A 25,821-nucleotide genomic window follows, 5' to 3' on the forward strand; every position below is an offset into this window, starting at 1 on the left:
TCGAGTTATCAAGATTATTCTTAAAGTTAGCTGAATTAGTACTTTGCTTGACTTGTAGTAGTAATTTATTTATTTATTGCTTTTGTTGACCAGGAAAAGTCTAACCGGGTAGGAACCCTTTTTGGTAGAGTTCTGGGAAGAATGTATGCTGGGGTTGCCTCTCTGCTGTCCCTGATTTTGTCTCATATTTTTGGTCAGTTTCTCATTTTTTTCTCATAAAATGTATGTTTTTCTAGCAGACTGCTAAGGAGTACAGTCACTAGAAAATGACATTCATTTGAGTTTCAGACTTCAGATTTTTCATAAAATTCATGCTAATGCAAAACTTGTTATTCAAACATCTTTCAAGTATACAATAGATATTTAAAATCTGTCCATGACTTTCGGCCTTTGTCTCCCCCCACCATTACTTTTGGCCTTCTCCCTGATTCTTGTGTTATGAGGTTGAGAGCTGTGCTGGGATAATTGCTGTCTGCTGAGTTTTTTCTTGTGTATTTTGCTTGCTATAATAACAGATACTGTTATCTAGACTTTCTCGTTGATTGCCAAGCCATATTTTTCTCTGTGCTGTCAATATCATACTTTTATTTTTGAATATTCTGTGTGCTACACAAATAAAGGACAAATTCAGTTTTTCCTGTGGCTGTGTTGGGCTGAGAGCAGATCTGTGTGTGTGTGTGTGTTCTAATTCTATATCTGTAAGTTGATTTACCAAATGGTGTGTGTGTGTGTGTGTGTGTGTGTGTGTGTGTGTGTGTGTGTGTGTGTGTGTGTGTGTGTGTCTGTGTGTGTGTATGTGGTGTATGTGTGATCCAAGTCTGTAGATGTAAGTTGTTTTACCAAATTGCATGTGTATTTGTATGCATGTGTGTGTGCACGTGTACGTGCACACATACGTGCAGAATATATAAGGGCATAGCTGTCTCTGATTTTGCCTCATATTTTGGGCTGTTTCTCTTAAAATATGTGGTGTCCCTTCAGAAAATGCTTGCTAATGCAAAAATAAGAAGTTATGTACTCACCATAACATTCCATCTGAGTAGGTGGCTTCATTTGTCTGCAACCTGTGGGTCTTGGATCCGATATCGGATCCGAGCCGGCAACTATTTATACAGCTATGGATCCGAGCTCCTAGCTCCTCCCCTCACCCATAATCCCCTGCCAACCCCAAATGACCTCAGATCAAGTTTGCCCTCCTACGTATACCTGGAAAGGTATCCCAACAGGAAAAGGCAGGATAATACAACAAAACTAACTCTTCTGAAGGCCAGGGGGAAGGAGGGAGGGATGGTTGCAGACAAATGAAGCCAACTACTCAGATGGAACGTTATGGTGAGTACATAACTTCTTAATCTGGAGTAGGGACTTCATTTGTCAGCAACCTGTGGGACAGAGTCCCCAGCTACCTGAATCTTGGGCGGCCATCATGGAAGGATGTTCCAGAGCACTGCGGAGCCAAAGGATGCTCTTCCTCTGGAAATGACATCCAGTTTGTAGTGGTTGATAAAGGTATGAGATGAGACCCAAGTGGCTGCCGAGCAAATATCATCCAAGGGAACTCTAGATCTAAAGGCAGCAGAAGTAGATATGGAGTGAGTGGAATGTGCACGGACTCCTTGAGGTGTGGGCCTCCCAGAAACTTCATAAGCTAGAAGAATACATTGGGAAATCCAGCGTGATAAGGTGACCTTCGAAACGACTTTACCCAAACTGAATTTGGCAAAGGAAATGAACAACTGATCGGATTGTCTGTGACCAGCAGTCCTATGAATATAGAAACACAGCTGCCTGTGCACATCTAAAGAATGCAGCTTGTACTCTCCTTTATTTTGATAATTAGGGAAGAAAACTGGTAGGTTAATGGACTGATCGATATTGGTTTCTGAGGCCACCTTGGGTAGGAAGGAGGGATTGGTCCTGAGGTACACTCTATCCTGATGAAAAACCAAGTAACGGGGTTTTACGGAAAGAGCTTGAAGTTCCGAAACTCTTTTCGCTGAAGTGATGGCTACCAGGAATGCTGTTTTCCAAGACACCTTTAAGATCAGTCGAGGCAGCTGGTTCAAAGGGAGAAGCAGTCAAGGCTTGAAGAACTAGTGATAGATCCCAAGGGGGTACGGCTTCTTTGATAGGGGGCCTGAGCAGAAAAGTACCCTTGAGGAAGGTTTTACATAGTTTAGCTGACATCAAAGGACCTGTCTCATGTCCTACATGGTAATGGGAGATGGCTGCCAATTGTACCTTGACTGTTGAACAGCTAGCCCCTTGCTGAAAAAGTCCAGTGAGGAAGTCCAACACGGACGTTAACGGAGCAGTGAAGGGGTCCAAATTATGATGTTCCGCCCAGACGTTAAAGCGCCTCCATTTACTGCGGTAAACTTTCCTGGTGGAAGGTTTATGCGCTGCCACCAAGATGGCTTTGACTGGTGAAGAGATACCAGGAGTCCTGATTAAGAGTGGAACTGGAGCAGCCAAGCTGTCAGCTTCAGGTTGTCCAGATTCGGGGTCGGAAAGCCTGATGGATGGGATATTAGATCCGGGCTGGGATCCAGAATCCAGGGAGGATTCACCGAGTGAGACCACAGGTAAGGAAATCAAGTCTGCCGAGGCCAGAATGGGGCAATGAGGATTATTCTGCTCCCCAACCGAGAGGCTTTCTGTAAGAGCTTTAACATCAGGGGTAGAGGAGGATAGGCATAAAGTAGACTGGGTGGCCAAGCATGCACTAGAGCATCTCTCGGGGCTTCCCCTGGTGGGGGAATCAGAGCGAAGAAGCTGTCGCATTTCGTATTTGAGGGAGAGGCAAAGAGATCGCAGCAGGGTTGCCCCCATTTTGCAAATATCCGCTTCGCTACTCGGGAGTTGAGAGACCACTCGTAAGGGGAAAGAATAGTGCGGCTGAGTTTGTCCGCCAGAATGTTGGCCCGTCCCGGAATGTGCATTGCGATCAGAAAGCAGTTGGTGGAGATCGCCCATTCCCACACCCTCATGGCCTCTCGGCAGAGAGGGTAAGACCTGGTTCCCCCCTGTTTGTTGATGTACCAGACAACAGCACCACCCTCATCTCCAGAACACTGATATGCAGGGAGGTCTCTGTGTCATTCCACGTGCCTTGGACTGTTCTGCCTGAGCAATGCCCCCCCACTCGAGGCGAGAAGCGTCCGTGGTCACCATGACGAGAGGAGGTGGAGCGCAGAAGGGTCGGCCTGTATGGAGGTCTGGGGACTGGAGCCACCATAACAGGGCCCTCCTGCAAGCCTTGCTGACAGAGATAGGGTGATTGAGAGGAAGAAGCTGAAAGGACCATTGTACTTGAAGGGTCCACTGTAGTACCCTCATATTTAGATGAGCGCATGGAAGAAGCGTTATTGCCGCTGCCATGGAGCCCAGTGCTCTCAGGACCAATTCCGCAGGTGGAGCTTCTGATTGGAGGATGGCCCGCACATGAAGTCTCAGATTCTGTAGTCGTTCCGAAGTGAGGTATGCCCGCAGACTTCTCGTATCCAATCTGGCCCCTATGAACTCTATCACTTGTGTCGGAGTAAGGGAGGATTTGTCCGTATTGATCGTGATGCCTAACTGGGGGGCTAGGCGGAGAAAAAAGTCTCTGGCTGAGCAGAGTAGATGCCTTGTTGGGGTGGTCAGGAGCCAGTTGTCCAGGCATGGGAAGACCTGCATTCCCTGGAGTCTGAGGTGGGCCGCTATCACTGCTAAAACTTTGGTGAACACCCTGGGGGCTGTGGTGAGGCCAAAGGGAAGGACCCTGAACTGATAGTGGCTGGCTCCCAGCCGGAAGCGGTGAAACCTCCTGGATCGTCTGTCCATTAAAATGTGGTAGTATGCATCCTTGAGGTCTATTGAGCACATCCAGTCATTCTCCCGCAAGAGGGGGAGAATGGATTGAAGAGTGACCATTCGGAATTTCTCCTTGGTTACCGACAGGTTCAAGAGGGAAAGGTCTATAATTGGTCTCTAGTCCCCCATCTTTTTTGGCACCAGAAAGAACCTGGAGTAAAACCCTAATCTGAGCTGGTCTGGGGGGATGGGTTGGATGGCTCTTTTTTCTAGCAGCTGCTGGATTTCTGCAGCTGCAGCCTCCCTCTGACCGGGTGGTACATCGGGGAGGTTCCTGAGTCTGGGGACATGTTGCATTGGGATTTTGTAACCTCTGGATATAATCCGAAGCACCCAGCGGTCTGACGTGATGGACTCCCATACCGCCAGATGCCTCGAGAAGCGCCCCCCGACTGCCTCCAGAGTGGAGCAGTCGGGCAACCCTTCAGGGCTGTTGCGTAGGCCAATCAGAGAAAGATTCTCTGGACCCAAAGTTTCTCGGGGCCCCTCTGCCTCTAGGGTGGCATCCTCCCTGTCCTCCTCTGCCACGGAAGGACTGGTTGTCCGGAGCAGGTTGGGAATGTTGCGATTTCCGGGACCACATCTTCTTCTGTCCCTTTTGGTTCTTGGAGAAGGACCTGTGGGGAGCAGAGAAATGGACTCCGATGGCAGACAACGTCTTCCCGTCCTTCTCGCTCTGGACAAGTGTCTCGCGAACGGTCTTGCCAAACAAGGCAGAACCATCAAAGGGGGCATTCGCAAAGGACACCTTAAAGGGCTCCGTGAAGTCACAATGTTGGAGCCAGGCCTGGCGTCTCATAACTAGGCCCGCTCCGCTAGCTCTAGCGGCTCCCTCAGTGGCGTGAGACAACAGCCGCATAGAGGTATTGGAAATAGATCTTAGAGTGGCCATACGAGTGGAGTACAACTGCTTGTCCTCCGCCGACATGGACTCTGGGGGGAAGCAGCGTTTTCTTTAATAAGATCTCGCTGCATCCTGATGACATGTGCCATGTAGTTCAGGGACCTTACTGAGAAGGTCGCTGAACTAAATACCTACTTCCCAAGGCGATCCATCGAGTGGGACTCTTTGCTCGGTGGATGGACTGAGGGGCTCTCCTGAGCTAGTTCCCTCTTAGTGGCTGCCGCCATCAACATGGCATCTACGGGGGGACCCTTGCTCCAGTGGGACCGGTCTGCGGGGGGGGCTCGAATGCCTCCAGAAACACGGACGCTTCGGAGGAAGCCTTGGGGGCAGACCACCCCCCCTGATCCTGAGCATTTCCATGATGTCTCCAAAGGAGACATCCTCAGGGGGTGACCTTGGGGAGCCTTCCCCTTTATCCAAGTCCGTGTCCTCTGTTAAGGACTCGGGGGAGTCCACGTGCCTCCTCTTACACTTATGCTTGCGAGGCACTTCCTCGGGGGGGGCTGTCCGAGGAGGTCTCACCAGCAATGCCCTGTTCCAAAGGAACAACCTGGGACATCAAAGCAGGCTGTCCCTGTGGCCGGGTGATGGAAGCCTGACCCAGCAGAGAGGGAGTGCAGGGTGGAGCCGAGACAAGGGCCAGAGGTCTGGATGCTCTTGACAGAGCCCTCTCCACTACATCGAAGGCCGAGGGGGAGCCGCTCTCCCTGGGCTCCGAGAGCTGACTCCCACTCGGATCCGATGAAGGGATTGGAACCGGTACCGAGACCGTCGGATCCGAGGGACCACTGTGCTCCGACCTGGACGGAGCTGATGGCACACTGAATCCCTTGGATCCGAAGCTCGGGCCATGGCTCCGAGAGGTTGGATCCAAAGATGGAACCGACAGACTCGCGGGCAGGGTCGGATCCGAAGTACCCAGTACTGTCGGTGCTGACCCACGCCTGGCTCCAACACTGCCCAGCTCCTAGCGCTCCAAACCCGGGAAGTGTGTTGGAGAAGGAGCTATCGGAGCAAAAAAGGGTGTCGAGCTCCCCCCGAAGGGGGGGGAGGCAGGAGCACTCTTATCTGCAGCTGGGCCTGGATGAACCTTCTCATCATCCGGTCCAAGTCTGCATCAGACAGGCTGTAGGTGGATCTCGACGAGGCCACCGAGGCAGGCCTGGAATGCCACCTCGATGACCTCGACGGAGATCGGGTCTCCTCCTCCTTGGGTCCCGGGGAGAAGTAAGGCGATCAGAGCCGAGGAGGAGGAGACCTGGAAGCCGTGGAGGGAGAAGCCCGCTTAGCTGGGGGGGGGGCCGAAGCGGAGGCCTCGGCCTGCCGCTTGTGGTGCTTCTCCCTCCGTTTCTCCCTCCTGGCCACCCTGTCCTCCGGCATCTTAGTGGGAGCTTGAATCCCGGCCGGGGGAAGGGGGGCAGGAGTGGCCACCACCACAGGCTGAGGAGGTGCCACGGGAGTAGCGGAGGCCAAAGCCGAATCCGGGGGCAAAAGTCCCGCCAGGACCAGCTTCGACCTCCGCTCCTTCAGTGCCCTGGGGTTGAACGCTGCACAAGTGGTACATCCCGAGGACAGGTGTTCAACCCCAAGGCACCGAACACACCGAGTGTGGCCATCTGCCGGAGAGAGCTTATGGCCACACTCGGTGCACTTAGAAAAAATCGGTTTTGGGGCCTCTGACATACCCAAAACTAAATAAAAGCTACACAAACACACTAGGCCCCAAATGCAAGCACACACAAGCACACTCTAATGACCAGCGAGGGGAGGGTAAACACTAAAAATTTTAAAATTAACTGACTAACGGGAAACCTAATACACACACACTGATTAAACTACTGAAAAAGTAGGCTGATTAGACAAAAGAGCCACTTATCTCAAAAAATTGCCAGGAGCTCGAAATCCAGCTGACACACTCAAGAGCGGCAAACTAGATCTGAGGTCATTTGGCGTTGGCAGGGGATTATGGGTGAGGGGAGGAGCTAGGAGTTCGGATCCATAGCTGTATAAATAGTTGCCGGCTCGGATCCGATATCGGATCCAAGACCCACAGGTTGCTGACAAATGAAGTCCCTACTCCAGATCTGTTATTACAGCAACTTGCTAAGAATATAGGAGCAATGTTTAATTAACACCTTTAATTATCACTTCTGATATTGCAAACTTATATTTATTTATTTATTTACCGGGAAAGTCCAACTGGACACGTCCATTTTCAGTGGCGGCCTGGGGAGAAAAGCTCCAGTAAAAAAGTAGTATACATGTTATTTTCCAAAAAAAAACATGTTATTTTGTTTCTTTTGGCTTTTCCCGATTAGGGGTCACCACAGCGGAACTCCGGTCCGCTAATGATTGGCAGTTGATTTTTACGTACCGGCTTGCCAGGCCTGACGCACAACCTTCAAGGAAGGTACGCCCATTCACGCATGTCTCCACACAGAAGACGCTTTAGCTGAGAATCGAACTGGACAGCGTCTTACTGTAAGGCGACAACGCTATCGCAGCACCACCACCACGTGTACGGTAGTAAACATGTTATTAAAGTTAATAATACAAGGAAATTCTAGTAGCGTATAAAGTCATCAATAGTACAAAAATGGGCAGTACAGTCATTTAGCGGAGCCAATACCATAACATATGATACATGCATTTGGGCAAAGAAGAAGGCAAGTTACAATAGAATGAGATAAAAGAATGACGTATGAAGTATGACAGCCCAACTATGACAGATGTGGTTACATATACAGAGCTCAGAGTTATCCAGAATGGCAGCAGGAACAAAGCCAGTTGGCTATAAAGTGAGAATTTAGGAACTTTCTAAATTGCGCTAAGGAGCAGTTAGGGGAAATAAAGGTTGGCAGTTTGTTCTACATTTTATGAATAATGTTCGAGAAGAGAGATTCCCCAGCTGAGTTGTTAGTTTTGAAGGTTTCTAACAGCAATTTATCACTGGAGCGGAAGAATCTAATAGTGGCATATGGTTGTATAATATTTTTGAGAGCAGGGATTTTTATCTGGCTGGTGTAGGACTTTGTGGGCAAAGGTTAAGTTGTTTACAGTGCAGCAGCTGAGGAAGTTCTAGCCATTTAAGTTGTTTAAAAGCACTGCAGTGATGTGACCTGTGTGTAGCATCATTAGCAAACTTGGCAATTTTATTGTAACAAGATCCTAGCTTGGTGAGGTCAGTTTTACAGAGGTTGGTTAATATTGGGGAGGCATATAAGAGAGTTGACAAGAGGTGTGTACGGGCGGTAGTAGCTTTTGTGGATCTAGTTAGGAATTGCTTGTTTCTGTAAAGACCTAATTTCTTGTGAACCTTTTTAATAGTTTGTGCAATATGAATGTCAAATTTCAGATTATTATCAATTTCGATGCCTAGCAGTTTAGTATGTGTTACTGGGGTGATAATGGTTTTAATTTTGGACTCCAAGTTGAAAGTTAGGTGAGAAGAGTAAGTTCTTGAGGGGTAAAAGAGAAGTAGCTTTGTTTTATAGGGGTTTAGAATGAGTTGGGAGTTGGTAAGCCATGTTTCTACAGAGAGAAATTAATCTTGGGTTATGGTGTGGAGGTCTTGTAGGGAGGAGGCTGTGCATATTAGGGTAGAGTCATCTGCATATTGTACCACAGAGGCATGAGAAGTGAAGGTGTGAAGTTGATTGGTGAAGAGGGAGAAAAGTAGAGGTCCAAGGATGGAGCCTTGTGGAACTCCTAAGGCAACTAGTAGGAGAGTGGAGAGATGGTGTTGAACCAGGAGGTCACAGCAGGCGATGTTAACAGAAAAACAATCTGGAAAACAGAGAAGTCAAAACCAAAGCTAGAATTCAAAATATAAAAGAAAACAAACCATATTAACATACTTATAATTACAAAAATTATATATCACATATATTTTTCTGTACAGTTAACAATCCAACATTACATAAATTGGTCAATCCCTGCCTTCCCTTAAACCTCACTACTCCTCTAAAACATTATTCTGCATGTATTGTTTCCAAAATTTTCATTTCTTTCTATGTAATTTGCTCCTACCCTTTTCTAAAGATCCAATTTCTAGTTATTTTGTTCGACCGATACTTCAAATACAGTTGGTTTACACTTTGATTTCCATTTTCTAGTATTTGCTTTACATCCATTCGCTCATCCAATATTTCTGACAGAGTACTCTGTAGGGAATTTGTAAGGTCTGCCAACTCATTGCATTAGCATGTTCTTGATTCTTGAAATAAGAGGTTGATAGGACATGTCTGTATTGCATTGGGGTTACAATGTATGGTTTTGACAATAGGGAACTGAAATAAAATTTCTAGGTCATTATTTGTATAGTCATTAATTTGATTGCAAACAGACATCTGGGTTGTACACAGTCTGTGTGTGTGTGCGTGTGACAGAGAGAGAGAGAGAGAGAGAAAGACCAAGGAATGTTGCTGGCAATGACTTAAAGCAGTGGCACTAAAATGCAAGGCCCAACAGGTGAAGCATGCACATTTATGATCCTACTCTCCCAGGGAATTAATACATCAATTTTGAGTGCTATGTTTTTGGTTTCTCTGCTACTATTTTTGATGGCCCCCTGCTTTTGAAAGCTGAAAGGTTGAGAGGTATGGTAGCGAAGAGTGCAAGTTTATTATCTACAATGATAAAAATGAAAAGTTAAGTCACTGACAGCACATAACATAACCATCTGGGTAACTTACAGCTCAATTTAATCATGGTAAACAGTTCACAGTTCGTTCAATTCAAAGATCTAGCCTGCATGTTTTTTTTTTCACTCTGGGTTCAGAAACAACTGTTACAGCTAGTTCTTCACAATATCCTTCTGTAGATTTCCACAGGTTCAATTAACAGAAAAAGTTACATACAGTACCTACTTCAGATCAGTTTCTCTTCACAAAGGGAAGATGTCTTGATTTGTAAGCTTTCATCCCTTCCTTTTAACAGGGTTTCAAACACAGGTATTTTGTTTCACATCACCTTAGCTAGTGCATGTTCCATATTTACTCTAGTATATATACCTGTACTCATTTCTTTACCATGACATATTCTTCATTACATACATTTCTAACACATTATACAGCACTTTTCATGCATAAAACAGCCACTACGCTACAATATACTGTAGCGTGATGTAGTAGTTCTTGACAGAGCGATGTATAAAATGATGTAAACAGTTGTAAACAGAACCGTTGCTTAAAAATATGATGTAAGTAGCTGTAAACAGAACTGCTGCTTTAAGAAGTTCGAAAACTTTTTGTATTAGGCAAACAGGATTCCTACATGGTTTAGTTATTAGAACCAGTTATGCAATTAAGTGATTACATGAAAGCATCTGGATGCCAAAGACATTAGAGTCCTGCTTCTCAGCATTTTAAAAATGAATGAATGAACTGTTTTGAAGTATATGTTACTCTGTTTATGGGGACTTTGAGACTTTTGAAAAAAGGTACTCTGCATATTTTTTCTTCTGTACAGAAAGCACTTGGCTATATAAGAAAGAGTCTGCACCACTGTTTTTGTTTGTTTTAATGAAATAAAACTGCACGTTTTACAATCCTTGGACTTTTGGTGCATTGCTAAACCATTGTGTATGTGTATCTACGCATGTGCGCACACACACACACACACACACACACACACACACACACACACACACACACACACACACACACACACACATTGGTGTGTGTATTCATGCTCATGTGTCTGTGTGGAGATAAACAGATAAGGAAACAAAGTGTTTGAGATGGAAGTAAAAAATATGAACAACTTAATCAACTCAGCATCTGCACGTCTGGTGGAACTATCCAGGTATGAATAGCATGTTATATTTTCATACACCTCTATTTCATTTATTATTTGTTATTGCAGCCTTGTGCTAACGTCCTTATATCCTTATCCATTTGAATTACCTGTAAAACCATTTAAGTATCTTCTGTCCCTGCCCTCATTTATGACAGCGTTAATGAAATGAAGAGCCTCATTATACTCTTTTCTTTTTTGTTCCTGCTGACCATCAATCTCTATCCAGCCTCCAGTGACTAATCTGTTTTCCCACTGATTGGCTGCAGCCCTATTACTAGCCTAAGCAAGAGCTGAGTTTTGAGTGGCTTTGATTTTTTTCATTATGCCCTATCTATAATTCCCACTCCAATGCCTTTCATGTAGTGATGCCAGCAGGGTTGAAGTCTCCAGTCTCCACCATAGGCTTTAACCCTTACTAAAGAGTCTGTCCCTCCCCACGACAAATGAGCCTTCAAACTGCCACTCCTTTCTACTCCAGCCAACTTGTCATGGAGTAGGTCAAGTGCTTGAAACCAGGTCACCTGGGTCACAGTTTGGTTTTCATCCTGCTGTCACAGAGGTATCTATCCTTCCAAAATCTGGAAACTACATACGTACAATGTATCAGTCGGAACTAATGCTGCATATGTACTCAAGTTTACTTGAATATGACTAATGCCACTTAGGTGTTTGAAATCTAATTTAATTGTAAACAGTGTTTTACATTCAGTATAAAATTCACTACAATTAACAAAAAAGCAAAATATCATTTTTGTACATAAACAGTTCATTTACAAGTACATTACAGTCTATAAACAGGAAACAGTTTCTGAAAATTATTTACCATTTGGATTCCATTGGTCCTCTCCTCCCATTACAAACAGGAAGTTCTCTACCTCTACAACACAGTGGTGGGCACTATTGTAGGGCATAACTACAGCACAAAAAAAACACAGAAATAGAATAGTCGTGTTATTTGTTAATCTGCATTATCTTTTTAAATGTAACTAGCATGATCCACATGACAGTTAGAACATCTAAGCATGATATTATAAAACTTGACAAGGTTAAATTAAAAACCCTCCCCCATCAAGAGTTAGACAAAGGCTCTCAGGTTTGAGTTCAATCTGCTGAAAGCAATTCTACTCACTGAATGTATTTCCAAGAACAAGAAGCCTGATACAGTTCACTGGCTTTGAAAATCCTTGTGTTACTTCAACCATGACACTATGATGCACAGTGCAAAACAATGGATTCTGGGGTGTCACAGCAACCTGGAAGTAGGCTGACTCCTTTGGATGGGTCTGATCCTTTTATCAGTAGGCAATGAATTATTCCAAGGAGCAGCAAGGCCCCTTTAATCCCCTAAAACTGCATTTTTTTCAGGACCGAAACAAGGAGCAGTACTGGCTGAAAATTTATTATTATTTGTAAATGATGAAATTCGATTTGGATAATCAGATAACAACAGTATGACAGTCTTTATGTGTCTCACAGCAGACAAAATATTTTTATATTCCATTTTATTTCTTTTATTTTAGTTGAATTACCAAGAGAGATCACAACAGAACCGTGTTTGAAAAAGCAAGTACTTGAATATCACTGATTAATGCTTAAAGACACAATAACTAGAAATTATATTAGAATTTAATTTAAACAGCTCATTAGCCATAATTAATGCTACACAAAGCACCGTTCTTGGTGAATTTGAATCTGTATTTTATAAAATAATATCTTAAATCTGTCAGTAACAACTGCCAAGTATGATTCTGACTGCTTCAAATATGTGTCTGGTCAAATTACAGAAAATGGTGTGTACATATCTTATAATACAGTGTATGGTGAAACAGAACTGTATAACCGTGTCAGTTTAGCATTGGATAACCACAGAAGAAAGGTAGCACTGAAATATACCTATTTACCCTCTCATTCTGACATAGGGGTGGAAACATGTTTCAGATGGACAACTTTAATCAAGCTATTGTTAGTAAGGTCTGATCTAGTTAACAAAAGTATCTCCAGCAAGGAGAAATATGGGATTAGTTCAACTAGGAGCTTACTCTAACATTTCATCCGAGTGAAATCAGCCATCTGTGGAATGCATCCCCTACCCCATACCCGAAAAGCTAGAATTTAAAAGAACAAAAAAAATAATTCTGTGCTACCTTCCCTGATGGATGAGTCCCAAATTCAGCTGTGAAAGATATTTACTAGTTATCTGCACCATCATAAATACATCATAAATAAACAGAGAAAACTTTTTTCTTTTCATAAACAAATGCAAAAATGACAAAGTACAAACATTAATGCAAAGATGTATTTCAGTTAAATCCCCTGGTAACAGCAATTAGACAAATGCATTTTGATAAGAGAAAGATTCTTGGTGCCCCATATTCTGTGAAAAAACAGAAATGACATACAATCAGAAATTAACTTAAAAATGCAACTTAAATTTTGTAGTGCAGTCAAGTTTACAAATATGCTCTGTTCATATGTACTGATCCTGTTATTAAGTCACTGGAGTCAAGCTGCTGCAGTTGAATCTTCTATTAAAACCCCAAGATGGAAGCAGCAGGCTGCTGTATTACAGTTTAGCGCACTTCGTTAATTCTACCAGTTTCGCTTCTACTTACTTTAGATGACCTTACTAAGAAGATCAGACATTAACTTCTGTCTTCTGAGTCTGCATTAAAACAAAAAAGCAAAAGAAAGAAACTCCAAAGTAAAAAAGAAGACTAATAACTGAGAAGAAAGTAAAATGGAGCACGCGCGCGCGCGCACACACACACACACACACACACACACACACACACACACACACACACACACACACACGTACATGGAAGAGCAATGTTTAATGCATTTTAAATGTAACATCAAATAGCTTATTATGAAAAAGAAAGCTTTTCATTTAGCCACGATACTAAAAGATTTATTAATTTAAACATAAAAACACAAGTGAGGAGTGTATAGAAAGTACAGTTGTGTACACTTACCATAAATGTAGATGTTCGAGTGTATTCACTGTTGCAGTCATCACACTTGGGTTATCTGCCTGTAGGTAGCCCTCAGTCGGCCCGAATACCAGAGTCTTGAGATTTCTGCGTTGGATGCTGTCACCTCTTCCATGACGTCAGGTCGTCAGGGGTATAAAACATGCAGCTGACACCATTACATCAGTTTTTCGTGCCCCAGATGTCAGGATACCCCAAAATAGGAAGCTATTACATGGTGTGGAACACCACCAGTAAAAAGTAAATACCCCCGCCATACAAAATGGCCATTAAGAGGATAGGTAGGAAGGATAGAGAAAGCCAGGGGGCTGGAGGGAGGGAAACCATGACTGCAACAGTGAATGTACACAACTGTATTATGTTCTTCGTGTTTCACTGTTGCAGTCATCACACTTGGGTTGATTCCCAAAGCTGAGGAAGGCTGGAGGCAGTCAAGAAGTGTTAGGGCTGGCTAGCAGGGCTTGTAAGACTGCTGTAGCAAATCCAGCTCTGGATTTAGAAAAAATAGGTAAGAGGTAATGCTTGGTGAAGGTGTGTACAGAACTCCAGGTTGCAGCTTCCAGGATGTCCCTGGTAGGGACACCCCTGAGAAATGCTGTAGATGTTGAAGTAGCTCTAATGGAAAGAGTTCTGATCCTCTAAGGGGTAGGTTTTCTATGGTGCTTGTAGCAGAAATGGATGCAGTGTGCTATCCATTTGGAAATGGTTTGCTTCAAAATGGCCTTGCCCTCTACCCCTGTAGAAAGCTGACTAGCAGCTGGTCAAATTTTCTGAAAGGCTTAGTCCTGTCAAGGCAGAACCTGAGCTGTCTGTGCATGTCCAAGGAGTGCAGGATCCTTTCCCCTTTATTCTGAAGATTAGGGAAAAAGGTTGGCAAATGGACGGATTGGTTTAAAGCCACACCGGATACCATCTTGGGCATAAAGGATGGGTTAGTCCTGAGGGAAATCCTGTCAGCATGGAAAATAATGAAGGGCTCCACTGCTATTAGTGCCTGTAACTCAGACACTCTTCTTGCTGAAGTAATAGCTAGAAGTAAGGCTGTTTTCCAAAAGAGGAATTTTAACTCTGCTGAAGCAGCAGGTTCAAAAGGGGGAAGTGTGAGTTTCTCCAGTACAAAGTTAAGGTCCCAAGTCGGGGGTGGGAGCTCTCCTAAGGGGCCTTAAATTGTTAGCTCCTCTCAGGAACTGTTTGATGTGAGGGTGAGAAAAGAGAGGTGGCTCAGTGTTATAATGAGCTGAGATGGCAAAGGCATGAATCTTAAAGGATGAGAAGGATAGGCCTCTGTGGAGCAGCTCTGCTGGGTAATCAAGGATTTGAGGTAAGGTGGGCACAGCTGTGTCCTTTCCTTGAGACTGACTCCAACAACAATATATTTTCCACTTTTCAGAATAGGACTTCCTAGTACTAGGCCTTCTGGCCTCAAGGATGACATCCAGCACTTGTTTACTGAGGGATGCTGGTGGTGTATTCAGGGGATAAGCCAGGCTGCAAGGTTTAGGATTTGCAGCTGTGGATGCAAAATCTATCCCTCCTGCTGAGACAGCAGGGAAGGTGTCTGATGCAGGTGCCAGGGCGGCACTGCTGTCAGACTGCGTAGGACTGGGTACCAGTGCTGGTGTGGCCAGTCTGGTGCAATAAGGATTGCCCTTGGTCTGTCCTGTTTGATCTTGAGTAGTACTTTTGAGAGGAGGGGCAGAGGAGGAAAGGCATAAACTGAGAGGTTTTCCCATGTAAAGGATAGGACATCCACCTTCTAGGCTCTGCTGTGAGGGTTCCTGGTGCAAAATTTGCTCAACTGGTGGTTTTGGGGGGAGGCAAAAAGGTCCACCTCCGGTGTTCCCCACCTATGGGTTAGAAGTTTGAATGAGCTGGGTTCCAGTTTCCACTCATGAGGGTCCAGTAGATTTCTGCTTAAGTCGTCTGACAGTGAATTTTGCTTGCCTGGCAGGAATTGAGCTTGTAGGTGCACTTGGTTGCTCAAGGCTGTGTTCCACAGGGGCATGGCTACCCTGCAGAGTGTGTAAGAATGAGTTCCCCCCTGCTTGTTTATGTACCACATAACTGTGGTGTTGTCTGTCTTTATCAGGAGCTCTCCTGGAAAGATAAGGTATTTGAAAGCTGTCAAATCATTCTGTACAGCTAGCATCTCTTTTTGATTGATATGCAGGGGAATTTGTTTTGGGCTCCATTTTCCTGCCATGTCAGCCCCCCATGCACAGTCTGATGCGTCTGTTGTCAAGGTTTGAGCGGCAAGGGGTTGAGTGAAAGGAAGTCCCTTGTTGTGGTTGCATGCCTCTGCCCACCAAAGGAACTCTGCCCTTAGACAAGGTATGATAGGAATCACTGTTTCCAGGTCCTGAGAATATTGACACCAGAGACTTTTTAAGTACCACTGAAGTTTCCTCATATGCAGTATTGCATATGGAATTAGCAGAATGCTTGAGGCCATGAACCCTAGGACTTGCAGTATTTTCCTTGCAGACAGATGGGTTTTGGTGGCCATTAGTTTGAAATAGTTTGTCAAATGGACCTGCTTTTCTGGAGTGAGGAATGCCATCTGGGAAGTTGTGTTCAAGCTTGCTCCTAGGAATACAATTTGTTGGCTGGGCACCAGTTGTGATTTCTTTTTGTTGATGGTGTATCCCAGTGAAGTTAGAAGGCTTCTTACAAATACCAGATGCTGAAGTAGCAATTCCTGACTGTCCGCCTGAATCAGGAATCGTCCAAGTATCGGTAACTTTGAATATTTCTCTGCCTGCAATATGCAATGGCTGGAGCCAGGCACTTTGTGAATACTCTGGGTGCAGTAGATAAGCCAAAGGAAAGTGCAGAGAATTGATAGTACATAGAGCGTGCCCTGAAATGTAGATATTTCCTGCAAGACTCCCTTATGGGGATGTGCAGATAAGCTTCTTTTAAGTCTAGGGTGACTAACCAGACATCCTTGGCTAGCATAGGAAGAAGCTGTTGCAGTGTAAGTATTTTGAATTTTGGGACCACCAGAAAGGTGTTGAGAATTGATATATCCAGGATAGAGCGCCAAGAGCTCTCTTTTCTGGGCACCAGGAACAGTCTGGAGTAGAAACCCTGTCCCCTTTGTTCTACTGGAACAGGTTGAATAGCCCTGATATGGAGAAGGGAAAGTATTTGCTTTTGTGCCTCTGCCTACTGGTTTGGAGGAAGGTCTGGCAACGCACTTGGGGTTGGCAGTGAGTGGAAGTAGAATCTGTATCCCTGGGATACAATGTTTAGAACCCATCGGTCCTGAGTAATGGACATCCAGTTTTTTGCATGAAGGGCGGGTTTTCCTCCTAGGGGTGCAAGTACTTGGGCATGGCTGGGAAGGATAATTGGAAAGTCATTGTGAACTTTTTCCATAAGTGAGTGGCTTACCACTCCCTGTTTTTGAGGTGGTAACACTCCGTTGTTTAGATCTCTGCATACTGTGAGACTGTAGTCTTGGGGGTCTGTTTTCCCTGGGTTTGGACTGAGAAGGCCTGGGAGGGACTGGAAAGGACCAGTTTTTTGAAGGCCAATACCTACTGAATCTAGGTGGCTGCACCTGTAAGAAATCTTTGACAGTTTGCATAGATTTAGCTTTTTCTTCCATCTTTTTAAGAACTTATTCTGCTTTTGTGCCAGACAAACTATCCTGATTTAATGGAGCATCTAGTAATTTTGCTTTGACATGGTCTGGCAAGACTTGTTCCTTCAGCTAAGCATGCCTTCTCAGTACAGACCCAGTGACAGCAGCCCTGCAAGATGCTTCTAAGGCATCAAACCCACACTGCAGAGTATGTTTACTAACCTGGTTTGCAGAATGCATTAACTCTTGTAAATCTTTATTTTCTGCATAATCTGGAAGTAACACCATTTTTTGTTTAATTAGTTCCATAATATGTCGCTGGTACTTCAACATGTGAAACTGGCAATTCAAAGCCCTGATGGCAAGAGTTGCAGAGGTATATACCTTCTTACCCCATCTGTCTAAAGCTCTAGAATCCCTGTCTGAAGGGGTAGGGTTTTTGACTGTAGTAGCCTTAATGCCTTTAGGTCCCTGGGAAATGGTCTCTGGATCCGCAGTAGGATTCTTAAAGAGAAATTTGTGACAGTCAGGTACTCTGTAGTACCTGTCAGGTTTTCTATGAAATGGTGGTAAAGTGTCAGGAGTAAGACTGGATTCCATGAAGACATCATCTACAATACCCAGGAAAGGGGGTATAGCTAGACGCCTGTGCTGAGGCAAATTTAAAAATTACCTGAGTCTCTTTTTGGACTGAGGATAGTCCTGGCATTCCCAGCGGAAATGCTGTCTTAAGGTAAGGGAGGGGAGGCAGAGGGAATGGATTCCTCTGCATCTGAATCCTCATATGTATATAAGGGTATGTCCTGGTAATCAGAAGGGTCAGATTCATTGGACTCCTGGTCTGTAGAATCAGAAGGAAATTCAATTCTTTGTCTTTTAGCAGGGGAAGGCTGGCTTCCCCTAATTAGAGTAATAAGGTCTTCAGCCATTCTAAGCATTTGTTTTTGTGGCATGGGAGCTTGAGCATCTGCTTTGGACGTTGGTTTTTTAGGCGTAGTGTGAACTCTGGGCTTGAGAAACTCGGTAGTTTTAGTTAAAAAAGAAGTTGTTGGTTTAATACGAATATTGGTGGGTTGGAATACACCCTCAGAAGCCGGTGCCTGCAGAGTGGGCCCGGACCCATCCAAGGTAGAGACATCCACAGGTTCCGTAGTCGAAGAAGCATCTTGCGGCATACCGGACTCCGAATGGGTCTCAGCAGAGTCCTGCAAACCTGTAGAAGCGGGCATCAGGGGCTGCAAAGGCACCTCACTGAGTACCGGCGAAATGGTGACTAGCTTAATGGAAGTGGCGTCGGCAGTTTCTGACCTATGCGGTCTGTCTCTGTCTTTGTGCTTTTTCAGAAGATCTGTAGTCGGATGGCTTACCGAAGCCATTTCGGAATATGGAGAATGAGAACAAAAGAATTTAGCTACAAAAATAGCCTGACGACGAATGGCTCGTGCGTTAAACAAGGCACAAAACTGACAGCGAGGGATGTCGTGGTCTGGGCCTAAACAGGTGCCGCAGTAAAAATGAAAATCTCTATGAGGTATTTGCTTTCCACAGGCAAGACAATTGTTAACTTTTTCTGACATCTGTTAGAGCAAGAAAAAAGAATCCCCAATGGGGTACTTAGCTTTAGAAGACTTCAGGTTTGAAACTCGAAAAATGAAAATTTCAGGTAGCAGCCGACCGGTGCTTGCGAACTGCTTCTGGCTCCTTCTCGGCAAGAAAGACTGATGTAATGGCATCGGCTGCATTTTTTATATCCCTGATGACCTGGCGTCATGGAAGAAGTGACAGCATCCGATGCAAAAATCCCAAGACTCTTTTATTCGGGCTGACTGAGGGCTACCTGCAGGCAGATAACCCAAGTGTGATGACTGCAACAGTGAAACACGAAGAACATCAGTGGACTACAGCAGATACTGTCTGCTGCAATATACTGCAGTAGTGAACTAAATAGTACTAGGTATATGGAAACACATTCACCTTTGAAAAAGAATCAGAACTTAATCTATTTGAAAAAAAAAAAAAGTAGATAGATAAATAAGAAAGCACTTCAGTTGGGTCAGTATGGTTTATTAACTAATGTTAGGCTGACCCAACTGTAGTGCTTTGTTGTTTGTTATTTAACCACTTGTTTTTGTCCTCATAGATTAAGTTCTGATTCTTTTTCAGTTTGGTGTCAATATAAGCCAAGGAAATGAAGTTGGCCACAGGGTGGCAGACAGAGCGAAGAGTAGGAAGGTGGGGACAGAATCAGCCCAGGAGTTCAGAGGGGGAAGAGTTTGCCTGACTTTTTAGATTACCTTGGAGGGGACTTCCACAATGCTGACAGGGTGAGGTCTTTTCTATCTTTTGCCTACTTAAGACGAACAGAGTACTAAGACTTCATTCTTCTTGATAAACAACTGTAAAAAGTAACATAGAAAACTGAGATGTTGTTGAAATTGTGGGAAAAATGTGAAGATCTGCATGTTAACATGAGTTTAACTGTGGAGAGGAAGCCACCATAGTTGTTAGAACCAGAAGTAAGAATTGAAAACTTGAGTAATAAAAATAACAGCATCAAAGATCTATCAGAGTACATTAGGCTAGAGGAAATGCCTGCAGCTGAGCCCCAAAACAAGTACTTAAGATGCATTAAAAGCACTTGAACAGGAAATGCCTCAAGAAGAGTCTAAATTGTTTTAAATCATCTACAGGTAAAGACAGCAGTTCACAAAAAAGGCGACTCACAATTCTTACTAGAATTCTTACATGAGTGAGTGAATCAAGATCAACAAAATGCTGGCTATAGAGGCACTGGCAAAAAGACACTCTCATTTACAATACTGTGTAGAAGAATCAGACATAAATGTAAAAGAAGCGGTAGAAGAAATAACGTTTTAAAATTAAATTAAAAAAGGAAACAACCACATAAAGAAATATGCAACCAAGCAGAACAATTAAAAGAAAAATGAGGCAGCAAAAGCAACAAAGAGTTAATCTAGAAGAAAAAGTGCAATTTAGGAAACATGAAATAAGAGCACTAAAAACACAACTAGGTTAGAAAGTTGACAGTGACAGAAAATTCCTCCTAGAAGGAATAAAAGAGTATGGTAAATAGCTTCTGTATGGGGATATCAGACATCAGAACCAGACTGGGACAAATTATCAGAAATTACTCTTAAATCCAATTCGCTGTGTAAAGAATATGGCTGTCCTCCAACATCCAGCTACACTCTATCAATGACTCCTACTGCCCGAATGTGGGAGGAAAGCACTGAAATTACGACTATGTGTACAGTTACACATACACTAGATAACAGATCTACTTATAGGTCAATAACCCCTCAAGAATTACACATTACATGCAGCATTAACATACTTGGGAGAAAAAAGGGTCCCCTATAAAGAAACATGGACTGACAGGAGAGAAAACAATCAAACAAGGGCAGAGAATATTTGGATGGTCAAGTGAAGACCTAGGTTTGTTGACTATTGCAATGATGTCAGTAGGGAAAAAAGGTTATCCAAAAGATTTCGGAAGGCAGAGCTGAGGAATGAAGAAGAAATTTTTTAACAAGATAGGTCACCTAATCATAAGCCAAAAACAGAATTTAAAACAGCATATGTTATTGTGGGGTGGAAAACTCAAAACAAGAAAAAACAACAAATAAAAAGAAAAGTATATAAAAGAAAATGCAATATCTGTAACAAAAAATGAATTCATGGCTCAAAACTGTTGGGTACAAGGTGTGTGTGTGTGTGTGTGTGGGGGGGGGGGGGGGCTACCTGGACAGAGACCTAATTAAAAGAACAGAAAGAAAGAGAAAAGAAAAAAAAGTAAAGAGAACAAAAAGAAAAAAATAGAAAAAACGAAAGGGAGACTCAGTACCAAGGAATAAAATTAAAAGTAAGTTTTGGTACTTGTTAAATAATTCAACACCTGTTGTTGTTTGTTTTTTCCTAGTCAGGGGTCACCGCAGCAAAACTTTGGTCTGCTAATGATTGGCAGTAGCTTTTTACGGTGCCAAGTTGCCAGCCCGACAGCCAACCTTCAGCAAAGGCACACCCATTCACACGTCTTTCAGAGGCCACTCAACCACAGGGAGGACATTCAGACTCCACACAGAAGGCACTCCAGCCAAGAATTGAACAGGAGAACCGCTGGTTGTGAGGCAACAATGCTATCACTGTACCACCACGGCTTTATAAAGCATAAATAAGAATAAATCACATACCAAAAAGAAACGCAAAATGCATAGTCGGGCCAACCAAACAATAGATCAACTAGGAAAAAAAAAAGGGAAATTGATAAGGGAACTTGTAAGTAAAGTATTGGTCTTTTCTGAAGCTTTGAGCAAATATAGTGTAAAGGATCCAGGACAATATGACTTGACTGAGTTATTGAAAACATCTAATCAAGAACTGTCCCAGCTGATGCATTGTTATCAAGCCATTTTTGCTAAATATAGAAATTATTGTGGACAGATCCTTAACTTTATTCTCAAAGTAAGAGATGACCCTAAAAAAATCCCATGAAGCAATATGCAATTAAGAAAGAGGCAGAGCAGGCAATAATTAAACATTGCAAAAGCTTTAGAAGCTCAAGCTGTTGTAAGAAAGATCAATTCCCCACCTAACAGCCCTTACTGTCCTGTACAAAAGTCAGATGGAAGTTATTGTCTTAAAACTGATTACAAAGAACTTAATAAGGTAGTGCCTCGACTCCTTACAAAAGTAAGTAGCATGCCTAAACCCATTGCTGAGATTCAGGAAAAGATGAAAAATTTCATAGTGGAAATTTGTATTTACTGCAGAAGCTCAACTAAATACTTGGACAAAAATGCCTCAGGGCTTTCATAATGTTTCAACAGTCTCTATTGGGTAATGCAGGAAGTACTAGAACCACTAAAGTGTAGGTCTCTATTATTCAATATGTAGATGACTTCTCTGTAGGTACAGAGACTGAGAAACAGCACTTGAATGCCCTGGAAGAAATCTTCCACACAATGAGACAAGTAGATTAAACTTGAATCCAAAAAAGAGTTAGCTCATGATGACTTCTGTTACTTTATTCTGGGTATGACGGTGTCAGTAGGACAGAGAAATATTAGTGAGGACAAAAAGCAACTGATTAAACAGTTACCCTTCCTGTCACTGGGACCAGGTTAAGGCATGCCCTAAAAATCTTTGTATTCTCAATGGAATAAATATCAGATTGCACAGGTAAAAGAAACCAGAGGATAAGCACTTCAATCGAAACAATGAAATTCTATCAGTTTTCTTTAAGATCAAAGCTTATTTTTGCACCTGACTTGGGTTTTCCAAGAGAAAAGGATTTCATCGTACAGTTTAGTGACAATGGCAAAATTATGATGGCTACTGTGCTACATAAAAGGAGGATTCTGGTATCAGGTCTCGAGTTATTACTCTCAAGCCCTGAACCCATCTGAGAAAGGGTTAAGGGAATGTGAAAAAAAGCCATTATAACAAAATGGTCGACTGAAGTGACACACCACATGATTCAGTGCTCCGCAACTGTCCTTCAGACCAAACACACATCAGTTAAATACATGCTAGAAGGAAAGGCATGACTTAGTTTAGAAAACCAGGAAGGAGGGATAAGAATAGTTGCCCCTCATATTAAGAGCTTCGCTTTAGAGGATGACATTGGAAGAAATCAACCCTAAGGGGCTTCCAAATGGCTGAGAGGGTGAGATCTTGTATTTCCTACTTAGGGTAACCTTGTGAGTATCCTAACTTGAAAAATGATGAGGAGCACCTACAGCTTGCCATTAAGGGAGCACCAAATTGATACACAGATGGATCCAGACATTACAGCTCTGAAAGGAGGTGTTTTATAACAGAAGGACAGTTTAAAACACAAAATACAATATAGGGCATAAGTAACATGTCCTATGCAGACTGCCTCAAGGCCCTATCCCTATATTCTGTCTCCTACAGGCTTTTGAGGGGAGATCTATGCCTAGCATACAGGGCATTGTCATACTCCACTCTGATGGACCTCCTGCATATTCACAAATCGAACAGTACCAGAATTACCCATTCGAAAGACTTAAACCTTGCCTGTGATATAAATAGGGCTCGCTGGAGACATAGGTATGTATCCCAGAGACTACCTCATCTGTTAACAGAAATTTGGAAGCTGACAGATGATAATAACCCTTCTACAGTGAGCACTAATATGGTCAAAGTGCATACCAAAGATGACATGCAATATGCATAGTCAGGTCAACCAAACTGTAGATCAGCTAATCAAATTGGGACTTCTGATGCTGAACAAATATGTTCAAACATAGAATGTGCCACAGTACTGGGCATGGGAAGTAAGCGTCAGAAGAAAAACAAACATGAGAAAGAGTGCAAAAGATTGCGAGTACATGTCAAATACAAATGGACTACCTATAAATCCTTTGCCTTCACACAGTATGGCTCATTTTTGTAGAGATGAGTGCATGCAGTATGAGCATAAAGAAGAGGACAAGGTGGGTCAAGTCACCCAGATTCAGTGTGATGGAAGCAGCACAGCATACAGTGTGTCAGTACTAACAAGTTTTAGGGACAGATGAAATGAGACCACTATGGGATCCAGAGTTTGAGCAAAATGCTCACCCAGAGATGCCAAACTGAAAACAAGTTAGAACTTAATCTATGAGAAAAAAAGTGGTTAAATAACAAATAAGCTACAGTGAGTCAAGTCTAGCATCAGTTAATAAACTGTATTGTACCAAAGTGACATAATTTTAAATTTGTGCACTATCACAATCAAGTTTAAGAAATAAAAGATCCAGAAATGGTCTCTACTCATTTTCTTTCTTTGGCACTAAAACAGAATAGATGTGTAAAATCTTACCATAACCACAAATGTCCTTCTCTTCCATGTTGCAGTATTCTTGGTGTGGGATTTTCCACCTCAGGCGACCTGTACATCTGCTCCTATACAAAAGCTTCAGCTTGGCTGTTGTAGTTGTGTGGGACATCACATGTAGGGCCATAAACCAGGGACCTTAAATGTGACATCTACATGCACATTCCTCAGAACTTGAATGCCCGGCTGGAGTAGAGTAGCCAGTGATGTCAGTCATAGGGTCAAGGAGCCATTATGTGGTTAAATTGGTCACAGAGTAGAATATAACCCCAAGAGACCTAAGACAAATCAGTAATGAGTGAGAAAAAGGATAAGGGGTTTAGGTGGGTGGGAAGGAATACTGCAACATGGAAGAGAATGACATGTATGGTTATAGTAAGATTTGACACAACTATTCTTGGTGTGGGAACATACCACAGCTTAGCTGGAAGGAAGGGAGGAGGTAGAAGAGGCTGATTCCATAAAGCCCTGCAGGTTTGCTCTGGCAAATCCTGCACATGCTCTGGAGACATTGTCTGACTTGTAGTGTTTGTTGAAAGCGTGAATGGTGGACCATGTGGCTGCTTCTAGTATGTGTCCAGGCCTTTTAAGAAGGCTTTGGAGGCTGCCACTGTCCTGGTGGACTGAGCTTTAACTCCCTGTGGGAGTACTTTGCCATGGTGTGATAACACAGGAAAATAGCTTTTCTAATCCAACATGCGATGGTTTGTTTGGCGATGGTTTATTTGGAGACTGCCTTGCCAAGGGCCCTTGGGCGGAAGGAAACAAAGAGCTGATTGGATTTTCTTATGGATTTTGTTTTGTATAGGTAAAATGTTAGCTGTTTGTGTACATCCAGGGAGTGGAGTATTCTCTCACTATCATTGGTAGGAGAGGGGTAGAAAGTAGGTAGATGGATAAACTGGTTTAAGGACAGATCATGCACCACCTTTGGCATAAAGGAAAGGTTCGTTCTTAGTGTTACCCTGTCCTTGTGGAAGGTAGTGTATGGAGGGCAGGCCATTAGGGCCTGCAATTCAGAGACCCTTCTGGCTGAAGTTATGGCTAGTAGCAGGACTGTCTTCCATGTGCACATTTGCAGAGTAGCCATACTAGCAGGTTCAAATGGACACTGGTAAGTTTTTCCAGGATGAAGTTCAGGTCCCATCGTGGTTGGATGGGTTTTCTTTATGGTTTGATGTGTAAGAGCCCTTTTAAGAATAGCTTTACATTGAGCCTGGCTAGTAGGGAAGGGTCTAGTGGCATGCAAGCTGAGATTGCTGAAAGATGGACTTTTACTGAAGAGTAAGAGAGCCCCTCCCTTTACTAGTTGACACACATAGGCAAGAACTAGGGGGGATCTGCAATGCATGGATCCCTGCCCTTGCCCAGACACCATTTTGAAAATCTCTCCCATTTAGCTAAGTAAGACTTACTTGTAATAGGTTTCCTGGCCTCCCTCAGGACTGAAAGCATGTCCTCTGAGTAGTGCTGCCTGAAGGGAATTAGATGTTTATCACCCACAGTGTCAGTGACAACATCTGCAAGTGTGGGTGGATGAGGGTTCCATTTTGTTGTGTCAGAAGGTCCACCTTGTTGGGTAACTTGTGGTGATTGCCCTTGGCTAGACTGAGAAGTAGGGGAAGCCAGTGCTGCCTTGGCCAGTAGGGGGTCACCAACACGATTTTTGGTTTGTCTCTCCTGATTTTCAGGAGGACTTTTTGAATTAATGGGAAGGGAGGAAAGGCATATAGAAACCTTGTATGAAAGAATACAGTGCACCAAGGTAACACACAATAAACGTTTTAATAAAATAAAAATAAAAACAGGAACAATT

At 43.4% G+C, this 25,821-nt stretch overlaps 1 protein-coding gene across 1 annotated transcript in view; it reads right to left on the reverse strand.

Annotated features, from left to right (window-relative positions):
- The window catches only part of KLHL14 (kelch like family member 14), a 601,560-nt gene that overhangs the window by 193,913 nt on the left and 381,826 nt on the right, over positions 1-25,821 (reverse strand). Inside the window, exon 4 of the mRNA XM_044059607.1 lies at positions 11,385-11,474. Within this exon, the coding sequence (XP_043915542.1) occupies positions 11,385-11,474 (90 nt within the window). The remainder of the gene's footprint in view (positions 1-11,384; positions 11,475-25,821) is intronic.

Source organism: Protopterus annectens, chromosome 17.part0 (assembly GCF_019279795.1).
Source record: "Protopterus annectens isolate FY-2018-M chromosome 17.part0, PAN1.0, whole genome shotgun sequence".
Taxonomy (NCBI): domain Eukaryota; kingdom Metazoa; phylum Chordata; order Ceratodontiformes; family Protopteridae; genus Protopterus; species Protopterus annectens.